We start from the raw sequence: 27,279 nt of genomic DNA on the forward strand, positions 1-27,279 counted from the left end.
AAGTACCTATAATCCCAGCTACTCAGGAGGCTGAGGCAGGAGAATCACTTGAACCCAGGAGGCAGAGGTTGCAGTGAGCTGAGAGATCATGCCGCTGCACTCCAGCCCGGGTGACACAGCAAGATCCCATCTCAAAAATGAAAACAAACAAAAAAACCCAAAAGATACAAAATGTATTTTGTTATTGTGTTTGTATAGATGGCACCTATTTCATTTTTAAGCTCTAAGTTTTGTGATTCTTTTCTTGAAACCACCAAGTTTCCACTCCACTTCTCCCTCCTCAATCAATTTCTTAACACAGAGTTTCTCAACTTTAGGAAACGAACTAGTATCCTATGAGGAAGTTTAATTTCTGGGAAGGTAGGAAACTAATTCAATCCTTTTAGCAGTTAGAGAAGAACCATTTATTATTAGTGACATGGATACAGACGCTCAGGAAGGGAGAGCTATGTTCTACACATTTTTATCCCATTACATTGTTAAGTTGTTTGCATATTTGATCTAGATGGTCAAGAAGCCCTAGAAGTTGACTGTAGCATTGAAAAGAGGTCTATTTTCAGTTTGGCAACTGACCTGCTAGGTTACAAAGTGAATGTAACTTGCCTAGAGGCACAAGGAGTGGTACATTAACAATCACTGTAGCCACTAAAGTGGTCTGTTGCATACAGTTTATTTCACTAGATTGCAATTTTATACACAGTATGAAGGGGTTTCCTGATAGCACATATATAGTTTACTTTCCGTACTGCTGAAGAACCAATTGTTTTTTACACTGTATCATAATACCCTATCATTAAAACATTATTCAGTGAATTTTTTCCAACTACATATAAACGGAGATTTACCACACACATTCTTTACCACGGTGCAAGAATGTCTTTATAACATATTTGAATCACAAAATGTGAGTCTAAAATACATCACTGTAATTAAAACACTACTTTAAAGTTACAATGCCCCATGTTATAGTAGCCAGATTTGATTAGTCCCTGTATAAATCACAAAGCAGTTTGGTGGATAATGTCTTGGATAACTGGCAGCAGCTTTTAACTGTAATATTTAAAAAAGAATCTTTAATTAAGAACCAGACATTCACAATTTAGAAAACTTCTTCCCTTATATGTCAGTATTCTAGTCGAAATGGGGCATTTAAAAATTTGTAGTCTCTAAAACAAGGAAAATAAATCCAACCCTCCCTTAGCTGAAAGGATGCGGTTCTAACATTAGGTTTCGTAGAAACCTAAGACTAGCATTGTGCGAGGAGTGGAAACAAGTCATAAGAAACAAAACATTTCTTTTAAAACCTCTTAGATTCCTCTGCCCCTCCCCATCTCTGTCAAACACAGAGAAAGAATACTGCATTACAAATAAAGATGTGTTTCCAGGAAATGATGTAAACAAGTTAGAGGGAAAGATTTCTTCATTTTCCTATTTTGTGGAGTGGGGCAGTGGGATATCAGTTAAATAAGAAATAGAGCTCCTTAATCAAAGAATCACTTCATTACACACAAAATAGCTCGGGGCAACTGCTGAAAGCTTCTCCTGTGTTTCCTTTCCTTTTCCCCAAAGTTTGAGAATATTTGAAAGTTCAATAAATAGTAGAAAAATAATCCTTTACTTAGAAATTTTGAGATGCATCGTTTAGAGCATGAGTTCCATACAGCAACTGTGGTATCCAGGTACCGCTAAGAAACAAAGTGAAATCTTCAATGCACACATTTGTATCTGCATGTGCCACATTCCAGTCTCTGGGTAAGCAGATTTTTCTCTCTTCCAGTTAAGGAGAGCTGAATGCTTCTGGCTCTTCGGAACATTCCTCTGGCTCAGCTTCACTTGCAGGTTCCGTCTCTGTGTTTGGAGGCTCGCCTTCTGTTCCCTTCCATTAGTGTTATGGCAGGTTCGTTCATCAGGCTTATTTCCCCTCCATTTCAGAACCAGCCTCACGTCTTCACAAATGTGACTGTGTTGTTGTTTCTCTCGTTTTTAACCATGTCATCAGGCAGGAAATGACTCAAACAACTCTGCACAAAGTACAAACACGAGGGAGGTCTCTTGCTGTGGGTTTTAAGCTGATTCTTTTTCTTTCCAGAACATTCGGTAGCTCCCAGATCTCGTCTTGGCGTGGAGGTGAGGAGATCGTTAGCATTCTGCATCAACAGTGTGTACCGTCACGGCCGCCTGTAAGTGGTGGCTATGATGAAGTGTAGGGTGGTGTGACCGGTAGTGGTGGAACTTGTGACTTAGTAGGGCAGCAGTCTGAGGGGGGGTGTCCAGGTCTAAGTCCTCATCATGGTTTCCCACATCGACCCCGGCTGACAACGGGTCATTGTTGCATGGAGGATTTTCACTGTCCTCCTGCGGGCTCATGGTGCTGTAACCTAGAAAAAGAACAAAACAAACACACAGCTGAGAGCTTCAAGACGCAGAGAGAAGATTCACTTGCAATTTCTAGGGCACTGGGAGGTACTCCTGCCTTTGCAATACATAGGTGCAAACACTGGCAGACTGTCAGCAGATGCTAAAGTAATTTATCTTTAAAGAGATTTAGTGATAACTCTTTTTTCCCTTAAAACAATGACACAATACACACATAACCACTTTAGACAGCTGAGAAAGTATGGAGGAGAAAAAAAAAACAAACCCAGAACCCTCATCCCAAATCCCCAAACCGGCAACACAAAAATGAAAATCACCCTACATCCCATCATCCATGGCTAGCCACCACTGGGGACCTACCTTTCTACACTTCTACCTAAGATAAAGATGATCTTTTTTATTAAAGAAATCCAAAAAAAGGGCAGCCTCAAGAAGAAGATCTGAACAGGCCTCAGATCCATTGGGGCTGGTGGGGAAATCTGGGCTTCAAAATGCCTGAGTGTGACACCACAATAGAACAAAAAGAACCACCACCATCACCTGCGTACTTGCTCGGTAGCAGGCACTTGTGTCAGGCAGTTCTTGCACACCATTGACGATATATTTTAATATCCATTTTACAATTCAGGAAAATGATGTTCAGAGACATTAAGGAACTTGCCCAAAGTTCTAGTGCCTAATGAAACACTAACTCCACGTATACCCACGGCAACTAGCTGTGGAATCAACTATTCTCTGTGTTAACTGCCCCACCTCCCCCATTTAAATTTAATTTCTTTTGGTATTCTAAGTAATACATGTTTCAAAGGCAAATGTCCTTGCTGATCAAAGGATTCCATTCTCAGGTTCCTGACATGTTTTTAAATATTGCAAAAATCTCCTTTAAACATTTTGAGAAGTGACAGCTCATTAATATTTCCACTGCATCTACAGTTAGCATCAATCAGCACTTACCCGTGGGTAGTGCTAGTCACAGTCATGGCTGCAAAACTGACGTTCTTGCATGCAGCCAAGCAGGAGTCATTTGTGCCTGAAACTGTATGCTCTGTGCAAAAATTCTGTCCTCAGTGAAACGTTACTCAAATGATAGAATTATATAGCTGTCAGTCCAACTTAGCAAATATTTACAGTGTACCTACAAAATACAAGTCACTGTGTTGGGCACTGGAAGACATACAAAGATGAAAGCCTGGTCCCTGCACAGGGAGCTCAAAAGCTAGTGTTTGAGAAATGAAACAAATAGAAGCATTGGTCATTCAATTATTCATTTATTGAAGACCATTGTGGAGTTGGAGCGGGAGATGAGGAAACACGAATAAGAGACGTCACCTTTCCTTAATGACTTCACAGTTGAGTTTGAGATAGATGCTCACAAAGCAAAGCTTCCTCTTACACAGATAATGGTAAGTGCTATAACTGAGGTATAATTAAAATCCAGAAGAGGGAATATCTAATTCTGGCTAGGGGAATAAGGAATCTTCAGAGAATGTATATTTTAGTCGGACTGAAGTGGATGAGTAGGAGTTTGATAAGTGGATATGAAGAAAGGAACAGGATGACCACAGCCATAGAGGTGTGGATATAAAGGCCATCCCTGTTCCACATGGCTTGGATGAGTGCTAGCAGGTAGCTGGAGAGTAGGGCAGCTGGGAGGCAGAAAGTTGAGTCAGATCATAAAGCCCATGCCGAAGAGTAGCAAATGGAGAGACCGCACAAGATTCTGAGCAGGCCAAAAAATGGCATGATCATTTGTGTTTAGAGGATGGTGGTTTGGGAGATGAAGGCAAAGGAAAGACAGTGAGCAGTTAGGAGGTTATTTCAACAGCCCACATGAGGGATAGAGAACACTAGGGCAGTGGGATTGGACAGATTTAAAAGCTATCTCAGTGGTGGAGGCAAGAGAAATTGGTAAGTCATCAGATGTAGGGGACTGTGGGGGTGAGGAGTAGTGAAAGGTGGCTACAACTTCAACTTATAATGATAAGAAAGGACAACTCACAGATTGAGTCTCAGGAAAGAAGACAAATTTTGTTTATGCACAGCTTGATTTTGAGAGTCTGTGGGTCACATATGTGGAGATGTCTAGCCAGAATCTCAGAAGTGTCATCTGCAAATTCAGGGCAGAAGAGGAAGTATTCACTGACATATGTGTCCACCATGACTGAGTGCCTTCTTGGTGCCAGGTGGCAGGCTAGAGGCTGGACAGGAAAGGGCTAAGGTGAGGCCTCAGCTCCTGAGAGGCCCATGGGCAAGAAGGGGAAACACCCATGTGCTAAAACAGAGGCACACAAAAGGAACTCCAAAGCCAATGAACTTGGCTTAGATCTTTGAGATGACGACAATTGGGTAGCCCTGATGGGAGAAACGAGACTCAGTAGGTAAAGACAGGGGTGTAAAGGTACTTCCAGCAGGGCCCAAGTACATGCAATGGTACAACAGCTGGAAGGGCTCTGGTGGCTTCTGGGAATGGTGAAAGCTTGGGGCTGGGGGTGGGGGCAGTGGGAGATGGCACTGGACAGACGGGCTAAGACCAGGTCAAGAAGGCTGGCTGAAGCTATAAGCTATGATCTAGAATTGGACAGTGGGAGTGGTCAGGGGGCAAGGGGGAGGCTGGACAGAAGGAAGGTGGGATCAGAGGCTCAGAGGACAGGGTGCTGGAGCATGGGCCTCGAGGAGATGGCAAAGACCTGAAGTAGGGCAGTTGCAGTGTGTGGACTTTTCAAGTGTACAGTAGGCCGGATTTGGTGAACTGAATGGACTTGCCTGGTGAAGATGCCAGGGAGCTGACATCCTTGGAAAAGGTCGAGGTTTCTAGGTTCAGATACTGAGCAAATAGTGATGCCTTTACCCAGGATTAAGAGACCAGGAGCCAGAATAGGTTTCTCAGCTTCAGCAGTGCTAAGTCTGGAGTGTCAGATCGGATGCTGGGCTGCAAAACCTAAGTCACAAACTGCTGTGCATGTTGAAACCACTTTATGCTATATATGTAAAGAATTAAAGTAGAAAACAAGATTTTAGCAAAATCCCAGTGATTATTCCAACACATCCTGGACAGCTTCCCGTCTCTGCTCATTTACAAGCACCCACACACTAACTGATAATTCATGTTAGCATTCGAGGTGTTAGATTCATGGTGGCCCTTCTGCTTGGCTCACCCTCCCACCTTCCCTCATCTTGCTATTGTGCCTCATGCTTCAGTTGGAAAGTCTTCTCTGGGAAGCTTTCCCAACCTATTTTCCCCACCCACCTCCAGTCCTGCCAGCACACATGGGGGCTGGTGCCCCTTCTGTGATTTTACATGCATTCTGTGCACATCTCTTAGATTTTGCCATATTATAATAAAAGTATAAGGCTATCTATCTATTAGCAAATTCTTTCTTAAATAGTGAGTTCCTGTTTATCTTTGTACCCCTAGTATTTAACATAACTCACACAAAGCAGGAACTTAAAAACAACTGCTGCCCCACCCCCCACCAACGTATACTATACTCCCAAAGCAATGGCATCAATGAATTTTGTAGTTACCTATGGCTTTGCCTGGTATGACATTCACTAGTCTCATCTAATAATGAAGACATTCTAGGATACAGTGGCCTCTATCCAGGGGTTATAACAGAATCCAGTGACACTCTGAACCTGGCTGGTCACAGGTCCTGGATTCATATCCAGGACGGTAGTGATGGTGCAGCTGTCTCCAAGGCAACTCAGGAGGGCACCCATCTCTTCATCTCAGGATGGCACCCCCATCTCTTCTGCTACTGCTTTCTGATAGGAACCTCAACAGAGGTGCTTTCAGAGTAAAACTCTCATACTATGGCCATTCCAGTTAATTTCCTTACTATGATACCATTGCTCAACCCCTCTGTAACTTCCTCTTATTTCAATAATTAATGGAAACCTGAAGGGGTCAGGGGAGAAGGGAATAGCAAGTTGTGGAGAAGCAGGAGAAAGACAAACACATTTTCTTATTCAGCAAGTTAATTGTTTGCTCAGTGCCAGGCAATTCTGTTGAGCACTGGGAAGGGTGATGAATTAAGACAGACATAGTCCCTGACTCATGGAGGAAGAGGCACTATTTGAAACACAAAGGATATTTGCAAACACTTCCAAGGAAAAATTTCTTTACTGTCCAAAGGCTTATGTAGCAAAGTGTCTGCAAATACAATCTCAAGTGAGAAATGGGCTTTAAAAAGGAGGTCAGGCATCTATAAAAAAGAGCTGAGATTAGGTTTTTGTTCTTTGACAGTCTGCTTATATATTTATTTGATAGTTCCTAAGAAACTTCGTTTGATTATAAGGGGTGTGACGTCCCTCTGGGGACGCACTCACCATCTCGTGGCCACAGAGTGTAACTGCAGGAGAATACCTGTGCACCTCTAGAAAATGGTCTTACGTTCATCTACAAATTTTTTGACCAGGTTTTTAAGGTTCAGAATTTGCTTTTTAAGTATTTTGGAATTTGCCACGAACTAGGGGGAATCTTCCTCTACAAAGAAAAAAATGTTGCCTAATATACACTTACATAAAGTTTCTGATGAGATAGTAACCAAAATACAAATTCACAAGGAACAAATAACATATAGGTGTTTTTTGACTTAAAAATAAGCCAATAGATGATTGGACAGAACATGATATTTTTAAGAGAAATGGGCAAAGCAGATAGATAGTTGAAAACATACACAGGTAGTAATTGTTTCTAACCTCCACTTATGAGGGTAACACTGCTGAAAATCAGTCATTCTAAGTGGTCTTAGACTATGGACCAAAATGATTCTACTTTTAAAAAACATTCTCAATTGGAGTAGTTTTTCTTAACATACAACAATTAAAATTAGATTCTTTTGAAGAACGAAATTCTGTTGGCGACGTAAAATATTTCTAAATAAAAATACACCCTAAAGTTCCTAAGTTTAGTTTGGTAACATTCAATTTTAATTCAATTCTAGGATCACAACTCTGAACCATACCATGAGAGCCTAGGCTGTTGTGCAGTCATGTATTCACAGACTTGAGTTTCCTTTTGTGTAACACACTCAAGGATTCATGTGGAAATACTCTGATCAGGGAGCACAGAATCATGGCGCCACGATCCTACCAGTTCAAGGGCCAGTCAATGCCAGTTCCTCCATGGGGTCTCCCATAATTTACTCGCAGATAAAAGTGAACTCTCGCCCCTTTCCTTCTTTGTCCTACTCTTTTAAGGAAGCTGTCATATTCCATCTTTTATCAGGCATATTAATACATGCATTCATTTATAGCTTCCTCCTAGACTGTAAATTCCTTCAGGGCAGGGTAGGCACAGAGGTAGGGAGGTCAACCCTGAGCACTGTGCCTATCATATGTCATTTCATTTCATCCTCATTGCAACTCCACCCAGCAGGTTTTTTTTTTTGTTTGTTTGTTTTTTGAGACAGCTCTGTCTTAAAGAGCTCAAATAGCTCTCGGCTAGAGTGCAGGGGTGCAAACATGGCTCACTGCAACCTCAACCTCCTGGGCTCAAGTGATCTTCCTACCTCAGTCTCCTGAGTAGCTGGGACTACAGGCATGTACCACCATGCGTGGCTAATTTTTTTACTTTGTAGAGACAGGGTCTCACCATATTGCCCAGACTGCAGTAAGAATTTTTAATCCTACTTTTAAGTATTAGGAAACTCAGGTCTAAGGTAGCTCACTAAGGTCTCAACAGCTTGTGGGAAAAAAACGGGGAGAAGTAGGCTTCAAAGTGAACTGGCTTTACCCTATCTCCTAAGCTCTTCCTCTACACCAAGCTGTCATGAGGAAGTACCAACTCCCATCTGTAGCCCCCTCCACAGTGTACTAGGGTATAGCCATGCCTTGTGTAATGACAGAGATACATCCTGAGAAATGTGTCCTTAGGCAATTTCATCACTGCACAAATGTCATAGAGTGTACTTTCACAAACCTAGATGGTACAGCCTCCTACACACCTCGGCTATACGGCATAGCCTATTCTTCTAGGCTACAAACCTGTGCCACATGTTACTGCACTGAATACTGTAGGCAACCACAACACAATTGTACACAATACTGTAGGTAATACTATAGGTATTTACATATCTAAACATAGAAGAGGTACCAGAAAAATACAGTATAAAAGATTTTTAAAAATGGTACACCTGTGGCCGGGTGCAGTGGCTCATGCCTGTAATCCCAGCACTTTGGGAGGGTGAGGTGGGCAGATCACCTGAGGTCGAGAGTTCAAGACCAGCCTGACCAACACGTAAAAACCCAGTCTCTTCCAAAAATACAAAATTAGCTGGGCATGGTGGCACGTGCCTGTAATCCCAGTTACTCGGGAGGCTGAAGCAGGAGAATCGCTTGAACCCAGGAGATGAAGGTTGCGGTGAGCCCAGATTGTGCCATTGCACTCCAGCCTGGGCAACAAGAGCAAAACTCCATCTCAAAAAAACAAAAAACAAAAAAGGTACACCTGTATAGAACACTTACCATAAATGGGGCTTGCAGGATTGGTAGTTGCTCTGTGTGAGCCAGTGAGTGAGTAGAGTGAATGTGAAGGCCCAGGACATCAGTGTATACTACCGTAGACTTTATAAACACCATATACACTTAGGCTACTCTAAATTTATTAAACATTTTTTTCTGTCTTCAATAATAAACCTTTGCTTACTATAACTTTTTTGCTTTAGAAGCTTTTAAACTTTTTAAACTTTTTGACCATTTTGTAATAACAGGTTAAAATACTGACACATGGTACAGCTGTGCAAAAATATTTCCTTTCGTTATATCCTTATTCTATAAGCTTTTTTTCTAGTTTAAAAATTTTTACGTTTCACTTTTTAAACTTTTTGGTTAAAAACTAAGACATAGCATCTCCAAAAAAAAGAAGAAAAAACAAAGAAAATCCACGAATATAATTAAATGTCAGATAAAATACCAAAAAAAAAAATTTTTTTTTACCACAAACGAGATCCTCAATATGTAAGGAATGATAGTTTTGAAGTACAGTGAGCCAAGATCGCCGCGCCTTTGTGCTCCAGCTTGGGCAACAAGAGTGAGACTCCGTCTCAAAAAATAAAGCACACACACCAAAAAACTAAGACACAAACACACACATTAGCCCAGGCCTAAACAGGGTCAGGATCATCAAGATGTCACTAGGCAACAGGAATTTTTCAGCTCCAGTATAATCTTATGGGACCCCTGTAGTATATGCGAAGTGTTGTTATGCAGTGCATAACTGTGCATAGCAGATGCCAATACATCCACCAAATAGGAGAGTAGAGCATACACAGATGAGCAAGTGTGCCGACAAAACAATTAGATTTCCTTGTTTAATGGGTGTATATAGCTTCACCTCTAGGCATCACAGGGACATTAACTCAATGCCACTATTTTTAGTGACCCACGTACTGGTTCAAGGGATGCCAACACGCATTTAAATTCTATTGATTTTAGGAGGCATTTGGAATATGGGGAGTGTCAATGCCTTCCCCTTCTTTTGGTGTTACATTCTGTCTGCATGAGAAACTATTTTTCATTCCTTGGGGATAACAGGGATCCAATTATGGTGAAAAATGAAAGGAACCAAGCCCTTAGCTGGATGCCTTAGTGTTCAGATACGGACATTGCACCCTTCCTTTTATCTAAGCTGTTGCTTCATATGCCATTTCACTAAGACAATGGGAGAGGCTAATGGAACATCATAAACATCACTCAGAATCCTAATTTGGTATTGATGCAATTCCTATTGAGGAACACAGAGAAAAAGGATTCTGTATTTCAGAGAGAGAAAAGGATTCAGTATTTCTGCTGAATAAGAAATTATTTCTCTTGAACTTTAGTAGCCTCAAACCTGTTTTATTATTCAAACAAGAAGGCACAGAACTGCCTGGCAGCAGGAATTTATGCAGGTTCAAAGGTTTGTAGGGAAAAAAGCAAAAAAGTCAAAGAAACTGAAAAATTGAAGTTCTGCTGTGGTTCTCCATAGAAACCCGAAGTTTCTATTTAGTTGGCGGGAATAATGTCATTCAAAGCCCAAATTAACAGTCTCCAATTTATAAAACAGAGCTTTAGCTGCTCTTCTTTGCCCTGGCTGTAGTGGAAAAGGTGATGTTGGTTGCTTTGAGGAATATCTATTTCTGCATTTTTTAGTATAGATACAGGGAACACCCTGTTGGAGGACTTTTTTTTTTTTTTTTTCCAGGATAGGTATGGAAAAAGCTAAGTCAAAAAGGCTTAAGTACATTATTTATGTATTAAAAAAAGGGACTTGATTCTGGGAGGAAAATACAGATTTCTGGAAAATTAAACAGCTATCTTAAAAAAATAAAAAGATTTTACAATGGCAGGAAAAACACTACCCATGCCTGTTGTATTTTTGTGGAACCGTGGCAGTGATGCTTATAGACTGGGATACATCTGCTGTTCTTTGCAACAATGAGCAATATGGACTCAGAGAAGGAGAGAAGCCATGTGGGATGGCCAAGTCTTTGGCAGAGCATGTGGATTTTGTCAGTTACCTAGCACTCGGCACCTCTTCACAATTTGGCCTTGACCCTTCCAGAGCATCTTATAGGCACTTATACAGCTCCATGACTTTGTACACACTGGTCCTTTGGCCTCTAATATTCTTTGCCCCTACCTTTTCTTTAATCACCCCCTCAAGGCTCAGTGCAAATGTTGCTTCTTGCTTCTTTGGTGAAGGCTTCTCTGAGCTCCCCAGACCATGCCAGAGGTCAGGGCAAGAGAATGCTGGAGGACAGCGCAGATTCTTCTCATGCCCCAAGGGGACATGGCTAAAAAAGCTCTTAAAGATCCTGCTGTTTGCCAGCCAACACTGGAGAGCGGGACCTAAGAGGATGCTGATTTTATGGAAAAGCAAGTGGGATGGCAAGCAGGCTCCATTTAGACAATATGAATCCTTCTGTATGGAGAAAAACTTGAAAGCAATCTGTGTGCCCAGAGGAGTGCCAAGACATAAGCAAAACTGTCCTTGGGCTCTTATAAGGGTGGCATGCTGGGGTGTGTCTTTTTGGAAAATCATGTTAAAATAGGGTGTGAGCATCATCCCACAGGAGTACACGAGGTTCCTCGGGTCTTCAAATGCAGGAAGCTAGACCTTACCATGATCACTTTCTGTTCCTGATCGACCCCAGTAGCGGCGCCTTCTTTCTGGACTGTGTGCATGTCGTTCGATGACCGCAGCTATAAACCGAGTGTTGCTGACTGTGGGAAGTCAAGGACAGTTAATGTCACTCTTATGTCAGTATCTCTGTAGTTTCAAGCACATTTGCTCTGAGAGGGCTCATTTACATGCTGGGAGAATTCTCTTTGGAAAGCCAGAATAAATCATTTTTTAAACAATTCTGGGGATTGGGGTGCTGATTTTAGAACTGGTGCAGTGAGAGGAATTTAATGACATATCTCCAATGTGCATCAGGAAGCTGTGGTCTAGTAGGTAAAGGCCAGGCTGTCTTAAGACTAATGGAAATCTCTTTTGATAAAGAAAATGCTCTTTTTTCCTCCCTGAGTTGTACGTACTAGTTAAAGGATTTTTTAAAAAAATGCATCCCTGAAACTTCCTTTTCTAAAATACTATGGTTGGGAAATAAAGAGCAAGAGAAATAAAGGAAAGGGTTAGCTGTTTTAGGCCAACACACTTAATGCAAAAAAAAAAAAAATCATAAAATCTTTTGAGATTCTTTAAAACAAAACAAAGACCTACACATACTCCTAACAAAAAAGGATGGAAAAAAACAACTAAAAAAACCCAGTCACCGTGTCAAAGCTTCTTAAATTTTAATACAAGCCAAAAGGATATAAGAAAGAATATTTATTCTGGATTAGCCTCCTGCTGACACATTCTGCAGCAAGGCAGCTGAATACTCACTGATGCCTCTGTCTTCGTGGCTGTCGTCGTCCCTTTCATCTCTGTCATTCTCCAGGTTGGACATACGCACTGACATTTCTACCCATCATTAAAAAGAGAGAAACATGACTATTTAATCAAACAAAATCACCCGCTTTAATACCCTGCTGAGCGCTTGTTTGATGGCTGGGTGACAGCATTCCATCAAGAATGAATCCCATCTTAGAAGGGAATGAACTGATGCCCCATTTTTTTTTTTTTTAAAGGAGGAGGGAGCAGGAATCCAAACAAGAAGAACAAGTAATCAAGAGACATCTGAAATCGACTTCTGAGAAAGGAGGAGAAAAGAAGTTGATTGAGGCCAACAAATCTTTAATCCTCTACTAAAGTACTGAAACAGAAGGAAAGGGATTGAAAACATGACTGACTGTGTTGGTAAAATGGTGCAACAAAAGCCTCCAAAAGGCCAGGCAAAAGCTAATACTGGACGACGGTCATCCTCAGTCTAGCTGAATCTCACCAAGGGAAGCACATAGTGATTATCCCTGTTACTAAATCAGGCAACATTACTCCATGATTCCCCTTCAGGCTTGTGGCCATAGTGAAACGTTTTAACAACAACCTGTCATTACAGCTGTTAGAGTGAGCTAAGCGGCCAGGAAGATGAGTTAACTTCATCTCCAAAAAGGTCAGGTCAACACTTCCCTGGGGACTGGGGTTTTAGGAAGGATGGAGATGGCCATTAAACAGTTTTGTTCCCTGCAAACAGAGTATAGATACTGCACTTAAACAGAGTATAGATACTGCACATGGTATTGAGGCCATGATTATAGGTGAATCATTTTGTACTTGGCTTCGATGACTTTTTTTTTTTTCTCCCTCAGACTGAGTCTCACTCTTCGCCCAGAATGGAATGCAGTAGCGTGATCTTGGCTCACTGTAGCTTCCATCTCCTGGGTTCAAGCGATTCTCTTGCCTCAGCCTCCCAAGTAGCTCAGACTATGGGCGTGTGCCACCATGCCCAGCTAATTTTTGTATTTTTAGTAGAGGCGGGGTTTCACCATGTTGGCCAGGCTGGTCTTGAACTCCTGAACTCAAATGATCCACCCACCTCGGCCTCCCAAAGTGTTGGGATTACAGGCGTGAGCTACCGCATTTGGCCGACTTATCCTGTTTTAAGAGATATGATTATTCAAATGTGTGTTTATTCACACTACATAATGGCAGCTGCAATAGAACAGATTATGCTCTTGCCACTAGTGATCTGGGGTATCTTTGATTTGTCTGTCTTTTTGGAATGGCAAGGGCAGCACATCTAACAAACAAAATTTCCCACTCAGCATCCCAGCTCCCCTGGCTGGCTTATTGCAAAAGCAGGCCACTGGGGGCTAATGCTGGTAAGGAGAGGATCCAAGGATTTTTCTGGGGATCAAAATAGAGCTTGTAGGGTTTAGGCACTGAAGAAGAAAGCAGGCTTTGGGGACTTCCAAAATGACTCCACAGAAGCTGAAAATATAGCACTGTGCTGACAATTCCTTAAAGGCTGACACAACCAGCCACTGTCCTTCTAGCCTGGCTGCTGCTTCCCCTGTGGGGTTCATTTTGAGCTCACCTTGGGCAGCAAGAGGAGACATATGCTGATGGCTCCGGCGATGAATCTGGTGGCGGTAGGCGTATACCGCCAGGACCAAGACCATGATGCATCCCATGATCCCTCCAGCCACAGGACCCACGGGGGCGCTTTTAATCATGTTTAATGTGATCACCTCATCACCTTCAGTGAAAGAGCAAGAAGATGTTCCTCGTTAAGATTTCCCAAGTAGGGAAGAAAGTAAGGATGATGAGATGGGAAGGAATAGAGTGGGAAGGGGGCTGGGGGAAGATAAACAGATGCTTAGTTAGGCTTTGAGTTCCTCAAACACGAGGCATGGGAACATGGGAGCAGAGGCTTCGTTTAATTCCTTGTTCTCCAGTGTTGGTTCCTAGGCAGAGAAGCAGCACAAATGGCAAGGACTGCTGAGAAGAGTGAGCAGACCAGAAGAATTGCTTATACAGGCAGCACCCAACACCAACAGAGTCCTAGCTCCCTGGGGTATGAGTTACTCTTGGAAAAGAGGAAAAGTCACCTAGTACAGAGTAACCACTGAAACAAAAGGCACCAGGTCCAATAAATATGTGCTAACCAGACCAAGTTTCGAAGCTTATGGGTTTCCTTTAAAAGGCCATTTGTGCTTTCCAGATAGGAAACTGCAGGTGAGCATATAAAGTGATGTCTCGGAGCCAAGTCACTTTCACGTATGCACCCTCACCTAGTTCAGTCGTAACATACAAGCTCAAAATCCTTCCTCACATATGAGCTTTTCTTCTATACAGGCTGATGTAAGTGATGTTAAAAATCAAGGTATTAACTAAGGATTTAAATATTTGACTCTACTGCCATCTAAGAATTAGGTGCTAATTCTGGAAAGACTGAAAATAATCTCAGGTGAGCGATATAATCTTGGCAGTATTTCTGAGATCTTGGAGACTGATCCTGGGGGCTCTCCACCCCATGGTGTCCCTGTGCTTCATCCTAAGTTGTCCCAGCTACACTGGGTAGCTCTGGCTTCTGTTGACTCTATTGACTCCAAGGCCCCAAATACTGATTTGTAGCTATAAGACTTCACCTTGCAAAAGTTGTGAGTGAAGGTTTCAGCAGGCACTAGACATACAGTGGTCACTCCGTACATGGCCCTGTGCTTCTGCCAGCTGGCGTGCATAGCCAAACAGACTCCAGAGTTCGGCCATGCAGAAACCAGGCCTGACAGTTCTTAGAACAAGCTTTATCGGAAGGAATTCCAGGCTTGCAAAATTTGGCAGGACAGATGGCCACTCACTCTCTCTGCACAGAATATTTAGCCACTTCTGAAGGTAATTATCTGCCTTGGTTTTGTAACTAAAGACTACCAGCAAAGGAATCAGGGAAGTTGGGGAGAGGATTATTTTAAGATGTCCTAGTATATAGGCAAGAAATTGTATATTCAAGAATCAAATTGTTGGGGTATCCAACAAACATACCTATTGCTCCCATGTCATCAACGTAGGGACTTTTGGCTCCCACAATCCCCCCGAAGCATTCTTTCTGGGGAGCACAGTAGGATTTGTCCAGGTGAGTCTTTCCATCACTGTCCACCATGCACCATTCACAATCCAGCACCCCAAAACAGTCCCTGCCAGAAAGACAATACTTAGCCTTCTATAAGACAGGGGACAGCACTTAAGCGTCGGCATCAGACAGTTCTCAGGATCTCCGTTACTTACTAGTGCTGTGAATTTCTTAAGCTTTAGTTTCCTTCCCTCATAAAATGAGAATAGCAATAGACTGCCAGGGGAATAACTGCTTTACGCCTCTTAACAGCTTGGAAAGAAGAGAAATAAAACTGCTGTCTGTGAATTAAACAATGACATCCACACATCATAGGGCTATTCAAAATCATCTTACAAGACCAAACAGAAATGACCCCAATGTTTGTCAGACTCTGGCCTAACATCCCCCAAGTGTGGGGTCATTTAAAAAAATAAAAAGAAAGTCCAGTAAGTTTGGAAATACTTGGCCAGTTACCACAGGTTTCCTCACTGCCAATTTCTCAGAGCCTTTAGTGTATTACATGCATTGTGACTGTCTCAAGAGAATATATGCAGTGTCAGCGTTTCCTAAACCTAATTGACTTGGGGCTACTGTATAACATCCCAAATTAATCAGTTTGACGCCACAATTCCTTTGCTAAAATACACACCCAAATTAGAGTAAGCTATTCATCGAAACACTGTTTAATAAAATGGCAACCTACAGCTACAATAAGCTAATAACCAACTTCCCTTCACTTAGTCTACCACAGCCACTATTTCCATAATGTCTAGTCCCAAACTCCTAATTCCACCTGAGGAGTTGGGGGAGAGTGGGGAACATCTAGTTTTTAGTTCCCAAAACTATCATGAAGCAGATGTGTTTCCTAAGAAAGGAAAATAAATGATCTCCAAAATATCACACCTAGAGCCTTGACCACCGGGCTCTGCTTCTGGACCTCACAGGTTCCTCCTCCCTTGCCCTGCTGCTTCATGCCATGGTCCTCCACTCTTCTTTTATTTCAAGAAAAACTCCCACTCACAGATGAGGCCACTAACATATGGTACCCATGCAAAATAGGGATAATAAGTGGGAACGAGACAACATTTAACCTGGTGGATAAAGGCTTATGGAAATCAGTTTCAGATCTGAAAAACTGATACACCTTTTTAAAACAGGAAGAGTGGGAATAATAATTAGCTGGAAAACCTCTATTCTTTTTTTTTTTTTTTTTTTTTTTTTGAGACGGAGTCTCGCGCTGTCACCCAGGCTGGAGTGCAGTGGCCGGATCTCAGCTCACTGTAAGCTCCGCCTCCCGGGTTCACGCCATTCTCCTGCCTCAGCCTCCCGAGTAGCTGGGACTACAGGCGTCCGCCACCTCGGCCGGCTAGTTTTTCGTATTTTTTAGTAGAGACGGGGTTTCACCGTGTTAACCAGGATGGTCTCAATCTCCTGACCTCGTGATCCGCCCGTCTCGGCCTCCCAAAGTGCTGGGATTACAGGCTTGAGCCACCGCGCCCGGCCAAAAACCTCTATTCTTTACTAGATTCTGCTTACCCGCTTTCCAGCCTCTGACTGCACCTGCTGTTGACACACTGGTGAAGAGCATCTTGCAGGCCAGGGTCAATAGCTGTGTATGTCACCGGCTCCTGGTGGACCTCGCAGCTTGGGTTTCTGTGCAGGAGGTAAGTCTGGAGGTTAAGAACACCACCGCCCACATTCCAAACTCATGCTCCTGGTCCTTAAAGCAGTCAGACAGATTTGGGCTTGAATCCTGGCTTTGCCACTTAGTGTAACCTTGGATCAATTACTTAACAACACTGAGCTTCAATTTATTTACCTTCATGTACAAAAGAAATAATACAAATAGCCTAGGCAACATGATGAGACCTTGTCTCTATAAAAAGTACTATTACAACAACAAAATTTAGACAGGCTTGGGAATCACATGCCTATAGTCCCAGCTACAAGGGATATAGAAAGGTGGGAGGATTGCTTGAGCTTTGGAGGTAGAGGTTGCAGTGAGCCATGATTGCGCCACTGCACTCCATCCTAAGCAACAGAGCGAGACCATGTCTCAACAAACAAAAATACACATACAATACAAACATACTTGACACTCTTAATTTCTAGAGAAGGGGTTTATCACAATTTATTTTCCTGGTGTTAAAATCTGTCACTGATATAAATAAATAATGCTGTTATTATGTGTGAACACATCATACGTATGTGAAAAACACTTGCATATTTATCACAGGGTTAATTAAAACACTAAGTAACTTAATATACATAAAGTACTCAACACATGGTAGACACTTAGTAAATGCTTGAAACATTCTCACATTTTTTTGTATGTAGCACATACACTGAATACTTTTACAGCAGTTAAATTTAAACCTCAAAACAGACAGCATTTTATGGCACTACTGAGCTTGAATTCTGGCTCACTGAACAGTTCCATCATTAGAATGAATCATCTTTATATGCCCTAACTCAAAACAAATCTATAAGAGACTCACAGTATTACATATGTATTATTATTATTATTATTTATTTTACCGGTTCTCTGCATTGGTGAGGTTGCCAGTGCACTCATTGACCTCTAGAGGGCACTCACAAGGACATTCACATTCGTTTTGTTCCATTCTGAAGAGCAAAAAGAAAGTTACTATGCAGAAGGACAATGGCAAACTGTATGTTGTACATGTACTGGGGAAGCAAAATAATGAAGCTCTGAGCTAGTTTAAAAGGATAGTAAAAAGGAATTTACAGCCAAAGGTTAAATACATAAATGGCCTTAATCAATTGTTCTTTGGACAAGGATGCTGCAAACGGCACAGCTCTAAGTGCCTTTGTAATTGTGACTTTTCTTCAGGACACACACCAGCACTTTCTGTTTATTTTGCACTTCAAAATTCCTGACATCAGTTGAAATATTAAACAGCGTGGTGAACACAGAATATGACCCACTGCATTTTTACCGGTGACAGTTGAGACAGAGCCGGTCCACCATGCTGCAGGCACAGAAGGCAAGAGAGTCGCAGGTTTCATTGACAATGCCAACAAACGCATTGGTTCCTGGGATCCTTGCTAGTCTGTATTTGGAACAGTGGCTGCCATGCACAAGGTTCGTCAAATCCCCCTACAGAACAATCAAGGTGTCAGAAATGACAGACAGCAATGCAAAGACTCAGCCCTACTTTGGTGAAAACAACTCTTCAACTACCCCATGGAAAATAGCTTAAAACAAAATGTTTCTGATTACAAAAGTCACTGTTAAAAAATATATAGTCACTGTGAAAAATTTAGAAAATAAAAATTATTCATAATCAGAGATAACTCCCATTGAACGGCTGTGTATATACTATGTATTCTTTTATCTGTGCTTACACAAATATAAATTTCATAGCTGTTATTAAAATCTGTTTTTTCTTAACATATAATAGTATACCAGGAAAATGAATACTTCAAGAAGCAATAGTTTGAAGCAATACTTCAAAAAGACAATTTTCAGGGAAGGAATAGTTAAAATTTATTCACATGCAAACCTAATTAACCATAAATCATGCATTTCCCTTTTTTTGGGTGATGAACTTTTTCCTTTTAGAATAATAAAATTATTTAAAAATCAAACCTCTCTAAGAGGCAAATTTCTGCTTCTAGAATATTTAAATAATCCAACTAAATCAAGTATCCCTTTTCTTCACTCCATAAAAATAAAATGTGATGGCAAGTTTCTTGAACTGTCAATTTTGTTTACCCTATTACAAAATCAAAGATTCCAAAGTGGTATTGTAGAGTTGCGTGTAATCATTTTTCCGTATGTATGTCAGATACACTAGGCAAATTATTTCACCTCAAGCTTGTTTCCATGCCATTCATCCTGTACAGATGCTTGGTGAGGATGAGCTTAGTTCTGAGAATCATAGCACTGAATGGGTTTTTAGAGGTCTACATGAATTTCTCACTGTCTGGAGAAATTCCCACCTCTAGAATATAAGCAGTATCACAATCGTGGAGTCCTGACAGCCCCAGTACTCAGGAATGCTCTAATTCCATTTGGGAATAACTTCAGCCATTAAATTATTCAAATGTGCCTTCTGAGAAGTATCTACCTGAGTATCCTGGCATTGTGTGCTGAAGACTCCAGAAACCATTGCATAAATGACAGAAGATACACAAAATAAGTCAGACTTTCCTATGACAACCTTACTTGGCAGTCTCATTTGTCAATGTCTCCTTTAAAGAGAGTGCTTCTCAAAATGGTATGGGGTCTGAACAGGATAATAATGACTTCCCTTGCCTTGAACACACTATTCTATTAACATATTCATTTTTTAAACTACTCTTTTCCACCAGATAATTGCTTTCTGCAATAGAGTTTTTGAGACTCAGTTTAGGATTTTTAATTTAACCCAGTACATTTTAAAAATTAATTACACACTTTATGACTGACATAAATGCCTATTCTAAATAAAAAACCTACTTCCTGTAAGTAGCTTTTTGAATGTTCTATCATTCCCCATTTAGCTTTCTCCCAAGTAGGATTATTTATAAATTAATGAGAATGTCCTTAAGATCTTTAACCATAACCAGGTAAATTTGCAGCAACTCAAATTATACAGAATACTCTAAGCTAATAAAAGACATTATTTTCAGATGATTTATATGAGAGTTCCCATCTCATAGGGCAAATGATCAAGAACTGACCTAACTTGGCCTTGGGAATTTAAGGAGACCTAGTGATCCCTAGAAGACAGGAAGAGAGAAACACATGGTGCCACATATATTTATACAAGAGTGTGGGAACCAACTTCAGCAGATATTTCAAAGGGCTTAGATTGGGTAAGTCTTTAAACAAACAAAACCAAAACAAAATACCAACTGTGAGACCTTAAAACATTCACTTTTCTACTCTGAGCTTTATATCTCCCAATCGCCAAACTGGGAACTGGAACTAAGGTCCTGTCTCCTCCTATCATTCTGTAATTCGGAGGCAATGAAACAGACAGTAGCCATGATTCCAGTTCATGTTCCATAATGGGATGGAAAAATGAGAGTATTAAGGAATCAGATCAACTTACCGCAAGGCTGGTGTTGAATTTATAAAACCTCTGGACCGTTCTGTCACTGAAGCTGTTGCACAGGTTTTTCTTTACAAAGTTGGGGTGGTTGAGGATATCATTTGCTACCAGGGGCTCCTACCAAGGCCAAAGAGAAGAGAAGACATACGCCATGTAGCGAGCTGCAGGTGGTTGGAGAACTGAGCTGCTCAGCTTTGTGACAAATACCTTGTGGGTGATGTGCTGCTGCTCCACAGGTGCATGTCCTTTAGGATCGATGAGAGTTGGGTGCGCCACCAGATAACCCCTGTCCTCCATTATGAAGCACCTGTACCAAAACAAGTCATGCCCCTCATTCATGTCAGCTGTCCTTTTTTAAACGTATCCAGAGAGCATTTATCTTGCTAGCCCTGAAACAAACTGCATTTATCCCAGGTTCTCAATAAATACTCATTGGAAAAACGAAGGGAAGCCGGCAGGCAGGTAGACGGGTACATGATTTTTGAAGTTGTGGGTCACTTACATACATAGTTTATACAGAATGTGCCCACACAGCCCAAGTAAGATGGACTCAGACCTTTTGCAAAGATATATGAATGGGAAGTTTGTTCTTTTTTCCAGGGAAGCAGATCCTAAAGGAAGTAGACTTGAGTACTTCTACCTACAGATTTGAAGTAAAGCATATAATTTCTTCTTTCAATAATAAATACACATAAAATAACAACATGCAGGTGATGTATAAAAATATACAGTAGTCCTTCTCCCTTATCTGTGGAAGATATGTTCCAAGACCCCAATGGATGCCTGAAAGTGCCAATAGTACTGAACCTTATATATATGGTTTTTTCCCTATATATATTTACCTATGATAGTTCAATTTATAAATTAGGCCCAGTAAGAGATTAATAACATTAGCTAATAATAAAATAGAACAATTATAACAGTAATAAAAGTTATATGAATGTGGTCTGTCTCTATAAAAATATCTTATTGTATTATGCTGTGGTTCTGAACCCTCACAAAGCGAGACCAAAGATAAGAGGGGGACTACTATATTTGATCTACATTTGATAGAAACAATAAATGAAGCTAGAACTGCTTTAATCAAGACTATATTTTGCTTTATTTTACTTTACATTAGTGATATCAATTTGCCAGGAATTCTGCATTTCCCCATAAGGGCCAATGACACGAAGCGTGAACCATGAGATGGAACTAAGAAATCTATTTTTAAAAGCAGCCTGCATTCAATCAAGGGAATGCCCTTGCTTTGATCAGACATGTTCTTTTGAAATCCAGGAGGCAAAGACTTTTGGTTCCATGGTCTCTTTCTGGGGAAATGTAAAAGGAACAGTCTAAGCAGCTGAAAATGTCACAAAGACTTTGGTTTAATGACAAAGTTAACATCAAAAGTCCTACCCAAGAGTCCCCTCTGGTCTTTCTAGTACCAAAGATATGGGAAGCCTCTAATTACTGACTTCCAGGGAAACGAGCTTTTGGTGCATTCCATGCTACAGTTACTTTTCTTGTTGTGTGCTGAATCTGTCTGTTTAAATAATAAACAGTATGTATCTCAGAAAAACCAAAGAAGAGAAAAAGAACAAAAACTTTCTTAACAGAACACCCAGGCCATGAATTCAATTTCTAGTCCTGACCATAGCTATGCTGTTCCCATTGAACTAGAGATACCTGACATCTATTTTTAAATTTCTGCAGCTAGAAAGGAAATAGCATCCCTAAAGCGCTTACCTTATTTTGTTGCCACCATCTTGGTTACAGACTGGTAACAGGTCCATCAGAACTTTGTAGAAGTATCTGAGTGTGAAGTCAATGCCCATCACAGCCACAGTATGCCCAGAAGACAGCTGTGTACTTTATATAAAAAAGATCAATGAGAACAATAGGCATGGCTTATTTAAAGATAAAAGTTATGTTCAGTCCCAGGGACATTGTTTGGTATTAGAAATACCTTCCCACTGTTCCTCCCTACTTCTCCCACCTACAAAAATGATCAACTAAGTGACTGATTTAACACAACATGGAAATTTTATGAGAGAAAAAAATTTGAGACTTAATGTAGGACTGTCTAAATAAGAGTGGCCCAAAACCTGAGCAGCTGTGAAATACGATGTTCAGAGAGTGGCTCGACTGACAAAAATATGGGTGCAGAGGCATCAGGAGGGAGGCTGGATGCATGACTACTACGGCTACTTGCAACAAACCTCTAGATAAAAAAAATTCCCCTTGCACCCTTATTATTTACTTCATTTTTTAGATAAGAAAACTGAGGTCTCACAAAGGTTAACTGACTGGTGCAAGGTCATACAAAACTTAGGAGTAAAAATGGCTAGCCTAGTTTTCTTTCCCCAACATTAAGGTTGACTCTACTCAGAGCACAGCTCATATCCTAGAACAAGACTGTCCTGCTCCATAGGCCAGTGCTTTCTCCATTCCACCCTGCTACTCTCAATAGCCAAGGAAGAGAAAATTGGGCAGTAAAACACAGTGCTAACTTGTTTGGCTCTGGAATCAGCAGATCTGAAGTCAAATCTTGGCCCTGTTGGTTTCTATATATGTGGCTTATGGAATGCTGTTTCACCTTTCTAAGCTTCAGTTTTCTCATCTGAAAATGGTACCTATTTATAAGGCTGTCATTGGAATTAAATGAGATGGTGTATTTACAGTGAACACCTAAAAAAAAGAAGCTAAGCTAAAGAAAACTAAACAGTGAAGTTGAACCCTCAGGCAAGGGTTAACAATAAAGTTATTACTCTTTCAGAGAAAATGTACTTCAATAAATTTCTGGGTGTGTCAGAAGTGTGAACTTCTCACTTGGAACCTTAGCTCTTTTTAATCTATGCTCATGGCTAACTGGGAGGGCATGTGCTACCTGACTAACGAACTCCCCACACTCTTATGGCTGAGAATCTGCAGTTTACCCAACATAGGACTTTCTAAGAGCCTACCATTTAGCATCACCCACCTGCCTAATCTCTTTATAAAGAAAATATCCAAAGAAAAATCACAAAAATTATAATTATTTCTCATAGCAATCTTACAAGGCATTATAATTTCCAGAGAACTGAAGCTTGGGGAAATTAGGTATTTGGCCAAGGTCACACAGTGAATAACTAGTAGAAGCAGAAATGTATTTATTATTTTTGTAAGAGATGGGATCTTGCTATATTGCCCAGGCTAGATTCAAGCTCCTAGGGGCTCAAATGATCCTCCTGCCCCAGTCTCAAGTAGCTGGGACTACAGAAACACAACAATGGGCCAGTGGAAGCAGGGATTTAAACTTAGTGTCTTCAACTCCAAAGCACATACCATGAAGTTAAACTGCCTTCTTAGATCTGCAGAGCATTCAAGAGTTTCCAAGCAACTTTACACTATTTAACTATCCGTGAAAAAGCCATAAAGGAATCATAGTTCCCATTTTATAAATACAAGATTAAGCTTACAATGGCAAAAACACATAAGATAGGTCAGATCACCTTTTATTTATGGTATAGAGACCAGTACCCACAACTGGCTCTTTCTACAACACTACAGCTACCTCGGTGAAAAATAGCACTTAGGTGTTTTGGTATAAGGTAATTTTATTTCTAAACTTCTCTTGTATAACTGCCATCTGCTTCAAAATGATAAACATGCTAAGGCAACAGCATGTATATTGCCTATGTAAGTCTAGGATTCATATTTTCACCTGCATTTCAGATGGTACACTGTTACCATAGCAACTCATAAAGAAAGATACTGGAAAAAAGAAATCACACCAAATCTACATGTCTAAGTACAACAGACCAGACTGTTTGCAATACTTCCATGAGATTTTCACAGCCAAAGACACATCTAACCCGTCCTTTACTCAACGATTGTACTTCATCTCTAGCAGCACCACCCTTCTCCAAAGAATGCAAACCCAGATTCTCAGGGCACTAAAAATCTATGTGAAAGAATCACAAGTAAGCTTACTATGAGTAACTGATAAGTGAGTGTTGAATTAGAAAATGCCTCTAATTCTCAGCCAAACCACTGAAAATTGAGTGCATGGGACCGCTTCATGACAAGCTGAATATTAGCTTAGGCTTTCTCTTCTGACCTGCTAAAATGTCAGAAGTTTAAAGCAAAAATAGCATGATGAAAATAACTGTCATTTATTTGGGACTCGACCTTTTAAGTACAGTAGTAAGCATTTGACATGTATCATCTCTAATTCTCATCCTATCAGTTCAATGCAGGTATTACGGCCTCTGTTTTACATATGAGGTCAAAGAGATCACAAAACATTATTATAAAAGTGCTTAACATTTATTGAGCCCTTACCAGATACCAGGCACTGTTCTAGGAGATTGACATATATTATTTAATTTAATCTTTAAAAATAATCATTTGAGGTAGGCTCTAATATCTCACTTTCTTAAGTGGGGAAACAAAGGCGAAAAGAAATTTGTTTATAGTCATGCAAACAGTAAACGGAAAATCTACTTTTTGGGAGTAGAACCATATGTTAGGAGGGATGAAGTTCTCAAGCTGGCACCGAAGGCCAACATCATTAGTAATCATTCGAAAAAAACCTTTGCAAAGCCTATCTATCCACGTATCCATCAAAGTCACAGTTGCTCTGCTTGAGCACCATAAGAGGTAGTTGACTTGCATTTTAAACTCTGTTGATTGAAAAATACACAGCTCTAAATAGTAAAATCACACTCTGCTAAGCAAAATATCCAAACAACCAGGTGCATGGGATTTCATATTATGCAGGGCAAGAGCAGACACTTATTCTGGGGAATATACACGCTCACCAAGTGACTCAGGAGGCAGAATCCAGGATTTCAACTGTCGTTTCTTGCTCTTATTATATTCTAGTTAAACTTGTGTAGGTTCAACCCATGATGTAAAAGTAACCAAATGAGGGATTTGAACCTGGGTTTTTCTGTTGCCCAGGTTGGAGTGCAGTGGCACATTCTTGGCTCACTGCAACCTCTGCCTCCCAGGTTCAAGTGAGTCTCGTGCCTCAGCCTCCAGAGTAGCTGGGATTATAAGCATGTGCCACTGCATGTGGCTGAACCTGGGTTTTTCTTAATTTTTTTATTTTTATTTTTTGAGATGGAGTCTCACTCTGTCGCCCAGGCTGGAGTGCAGTGGCACGATCTCGGCTCCCTGTAACCTTCACCTCCCGGGTTCAAGCGATTCTCCTGCCTCAGTTTCCTAAGTAGCTAGGATTACAGGCACGCACCTCCATGCCTAGCTAATTTTTGTATTTTTAGTAAAGATGGGGTTTCACCATGTTGGTCAGTCTGGTCTTGAACTCCTGACCTCATGATCTGCCCACCTCGGCCTCCCAGTGTGCTGGGATTACAGGCGTGAGCCACCACACCTGGCCTGAACCTGGGTTTTTCTAACTTGAAAGTCCATCATATTTCCAAGTTGTGATTCACTTGGACCAACATGATAAATATTTGTAAACAAACCAAATCAAAATTCTTCCACCCATTTGAATCCCAACAAAAGTATGTAAACATGCATACACAAGCATGAACATCTGCCCCTGCCCTTGCCCTCCTGAACAAAAATAATACATCTAGATAGAAAAGCAAATGGCTCTTGATAATAAGCTGCCAGGTGAGGGGAGCCAGCTGGGTCAACCAAAGACTAAGACACACCTGGGTTTTGATTCCCTGTACTGTAACAACGTCTTTAAGAGCCCAGTTCTGGCCCATTTCATTGTAATCAAAGACCAAGGTGACTGTGGTCCCCTCAAAAGAAACAGCCTTTGTTTACTTTTTCTCAACCCATTACAATATATGGGAGGGATGACAAATCACTGTATTTAGACATCAGTAGGCGTGTGCTTCACACATGGTCTGTTAATGAAAACACCGAGGGATGTGTTCTAAGTAAGTGTTTACTTGTTTGCATATGAAATCTTATATGATGGGAGAAGCTGACAAGAGTCAGACAGATACCATACCCTACAAAGGAGTCAACATTTGGCTGGCTGCAGGGCCCCGTTTTCCACAGAGACACAGGCCATGATACTGAAATTCCACACCTACGGCCTCCCAATTCTTGCTCCCAATGAACTTCCGTTAGAGGAATTTTACTGAATGTCAATCATTTGACGTAATGAGCACCAGTGAAAAGCATGAACTTAAGCAAGAAAATCTGCCTCCTATAAATGTTAAGGCATCATTACAGGTACCAGTCAAAATATGGTCTTTCTTGGTTGCTAGGAAAAAATAGCTATTTGTATAATGAAGGGATTAAAACAATGTGTGTGACTTGCCTCCCCACCAAACATTTCACTGACATCTGGAGCTTAAATACTGAAACCTTAAAAGCAGGAAACATAAAGCACTCTAAATAGATTTACAGTGATATTGATATAACATTCTGGGAAAATCAATTTTCAAAAAGCCTTTTAATTTTTCAAGAGATAGTTTCAAGGACAATTATTTTTTTAAAGAAGAAAACCAAATAAACAACTTATTTAAAATTCTAAAGAATTAGACTCAAATACAAGAGGCAATAAGTTTGATGTCTTGGTACTTTTTCTCTTTTTTTTTTTTTTTTTTTTTTGAGACAGGATCTCATACTGTCACCCAGGCTAGAGTGCAGCCTCGAACTCTGGGGGCTCAAGCAAGCCTCCGGCCTCAGCCTCCTGAGTTACTAGGAATACAAGTATGCCCCATCATGCCTGATTAATTATTTTATTTTTTGTAGAGCCAGGGTCTCGCTATGTTGCCCAGGCTGGTCCGGAACTCCTGGTCTCAAGTGATCCACCCACCTCAGCCTCTCAAGGTGCTGGGATTACAAGTGTGAGCAAATGAACCCAGCCTGTTTTTCTTCATTAACAATCCTCTTTTTCTTGGGAAACACTC

General features: G+C 40.9%; 1 protein-coding gene across 4 annotated transcripts in view; it reads right to left on the minus strand.

Annotated features, from left to right (window-relative positions):
* Nucleotides 1–389: 389 nt before the first annotated feature.
* Nucleotides 390–27,279, minus strand: part of LOC105498465 (cache domain containing 1) — a 226,780-nt gene continuing 199,890 nt past the window's right edge. For all 4 annotated transcript variants that reach the window (XM_011770615.3, XM_071091954.1, XM_011770620.2 and 1 more), the window contains 11 exons: nucleotides 22,145–22,267; nucleotides 20,624–20,723; nucleotides 20,417–20,533; nucleotides 18,314–18,474; nucleotides 17,892–17,978; nucleotides 16,890–17,006; nucleotides 15,284–15,435; nucleotides 13,839–14,000; nucleotides 12,248–12,325; nucleotides 11,482–11,583; nucleotides 390–2,378 (listed from right to left, as the gene is read on the minus strand). In XM_011770615.3, the coding sequence (XP_011768917.1) occupies nucleotides 2,140–2,378; nucleotides 11,482–11,583; nucleotides 12,248–12,325; nucleotides 13,839–14,000; nucleotides 15,284–15,435; nucleotides 16,890–17,006; nucleotides 17,892–17,978; nucleotides 18,314–18,474; nucleotides 20,417–20,533; nucleotides 20,624–20,723; nucleotides 22,145–22,267 (1,438 nt within the window). In that variant the 3' untranslated portion in view covers nucleotides 390–2,139. The remainder of the gene's footprint in view (nucleotides 2,379–11,481; nucleotides 11,584–12,247; nucleotides 12,326–13,838; nucleotides 14,001–15,283; nucleotides 15,436–16,889; nucleotides 17,007–17,891; nucleotides 17,979–18,313; nucleotides 18,475–20,416; nucleotides 20,534–20,623; nucleotides 20,724–22,144; nucleotides 22,268–27,279) is intronic.

The sequence above is a fragment of the Macaca nemestrina genome, chromosome 1, assembly GCF_043159975.1.
Source record: "Macaca nemestrina isolate mMacNem1 chromosome 1, mMacNem.hap1, whole genome shotgun sequence".
Taxonomy (NCBI): Eukaryota; Metazoa; Chordata; class Mammalia; order Primates; family Cercopithecidae; genus Macaca; species Macaca nemestrina.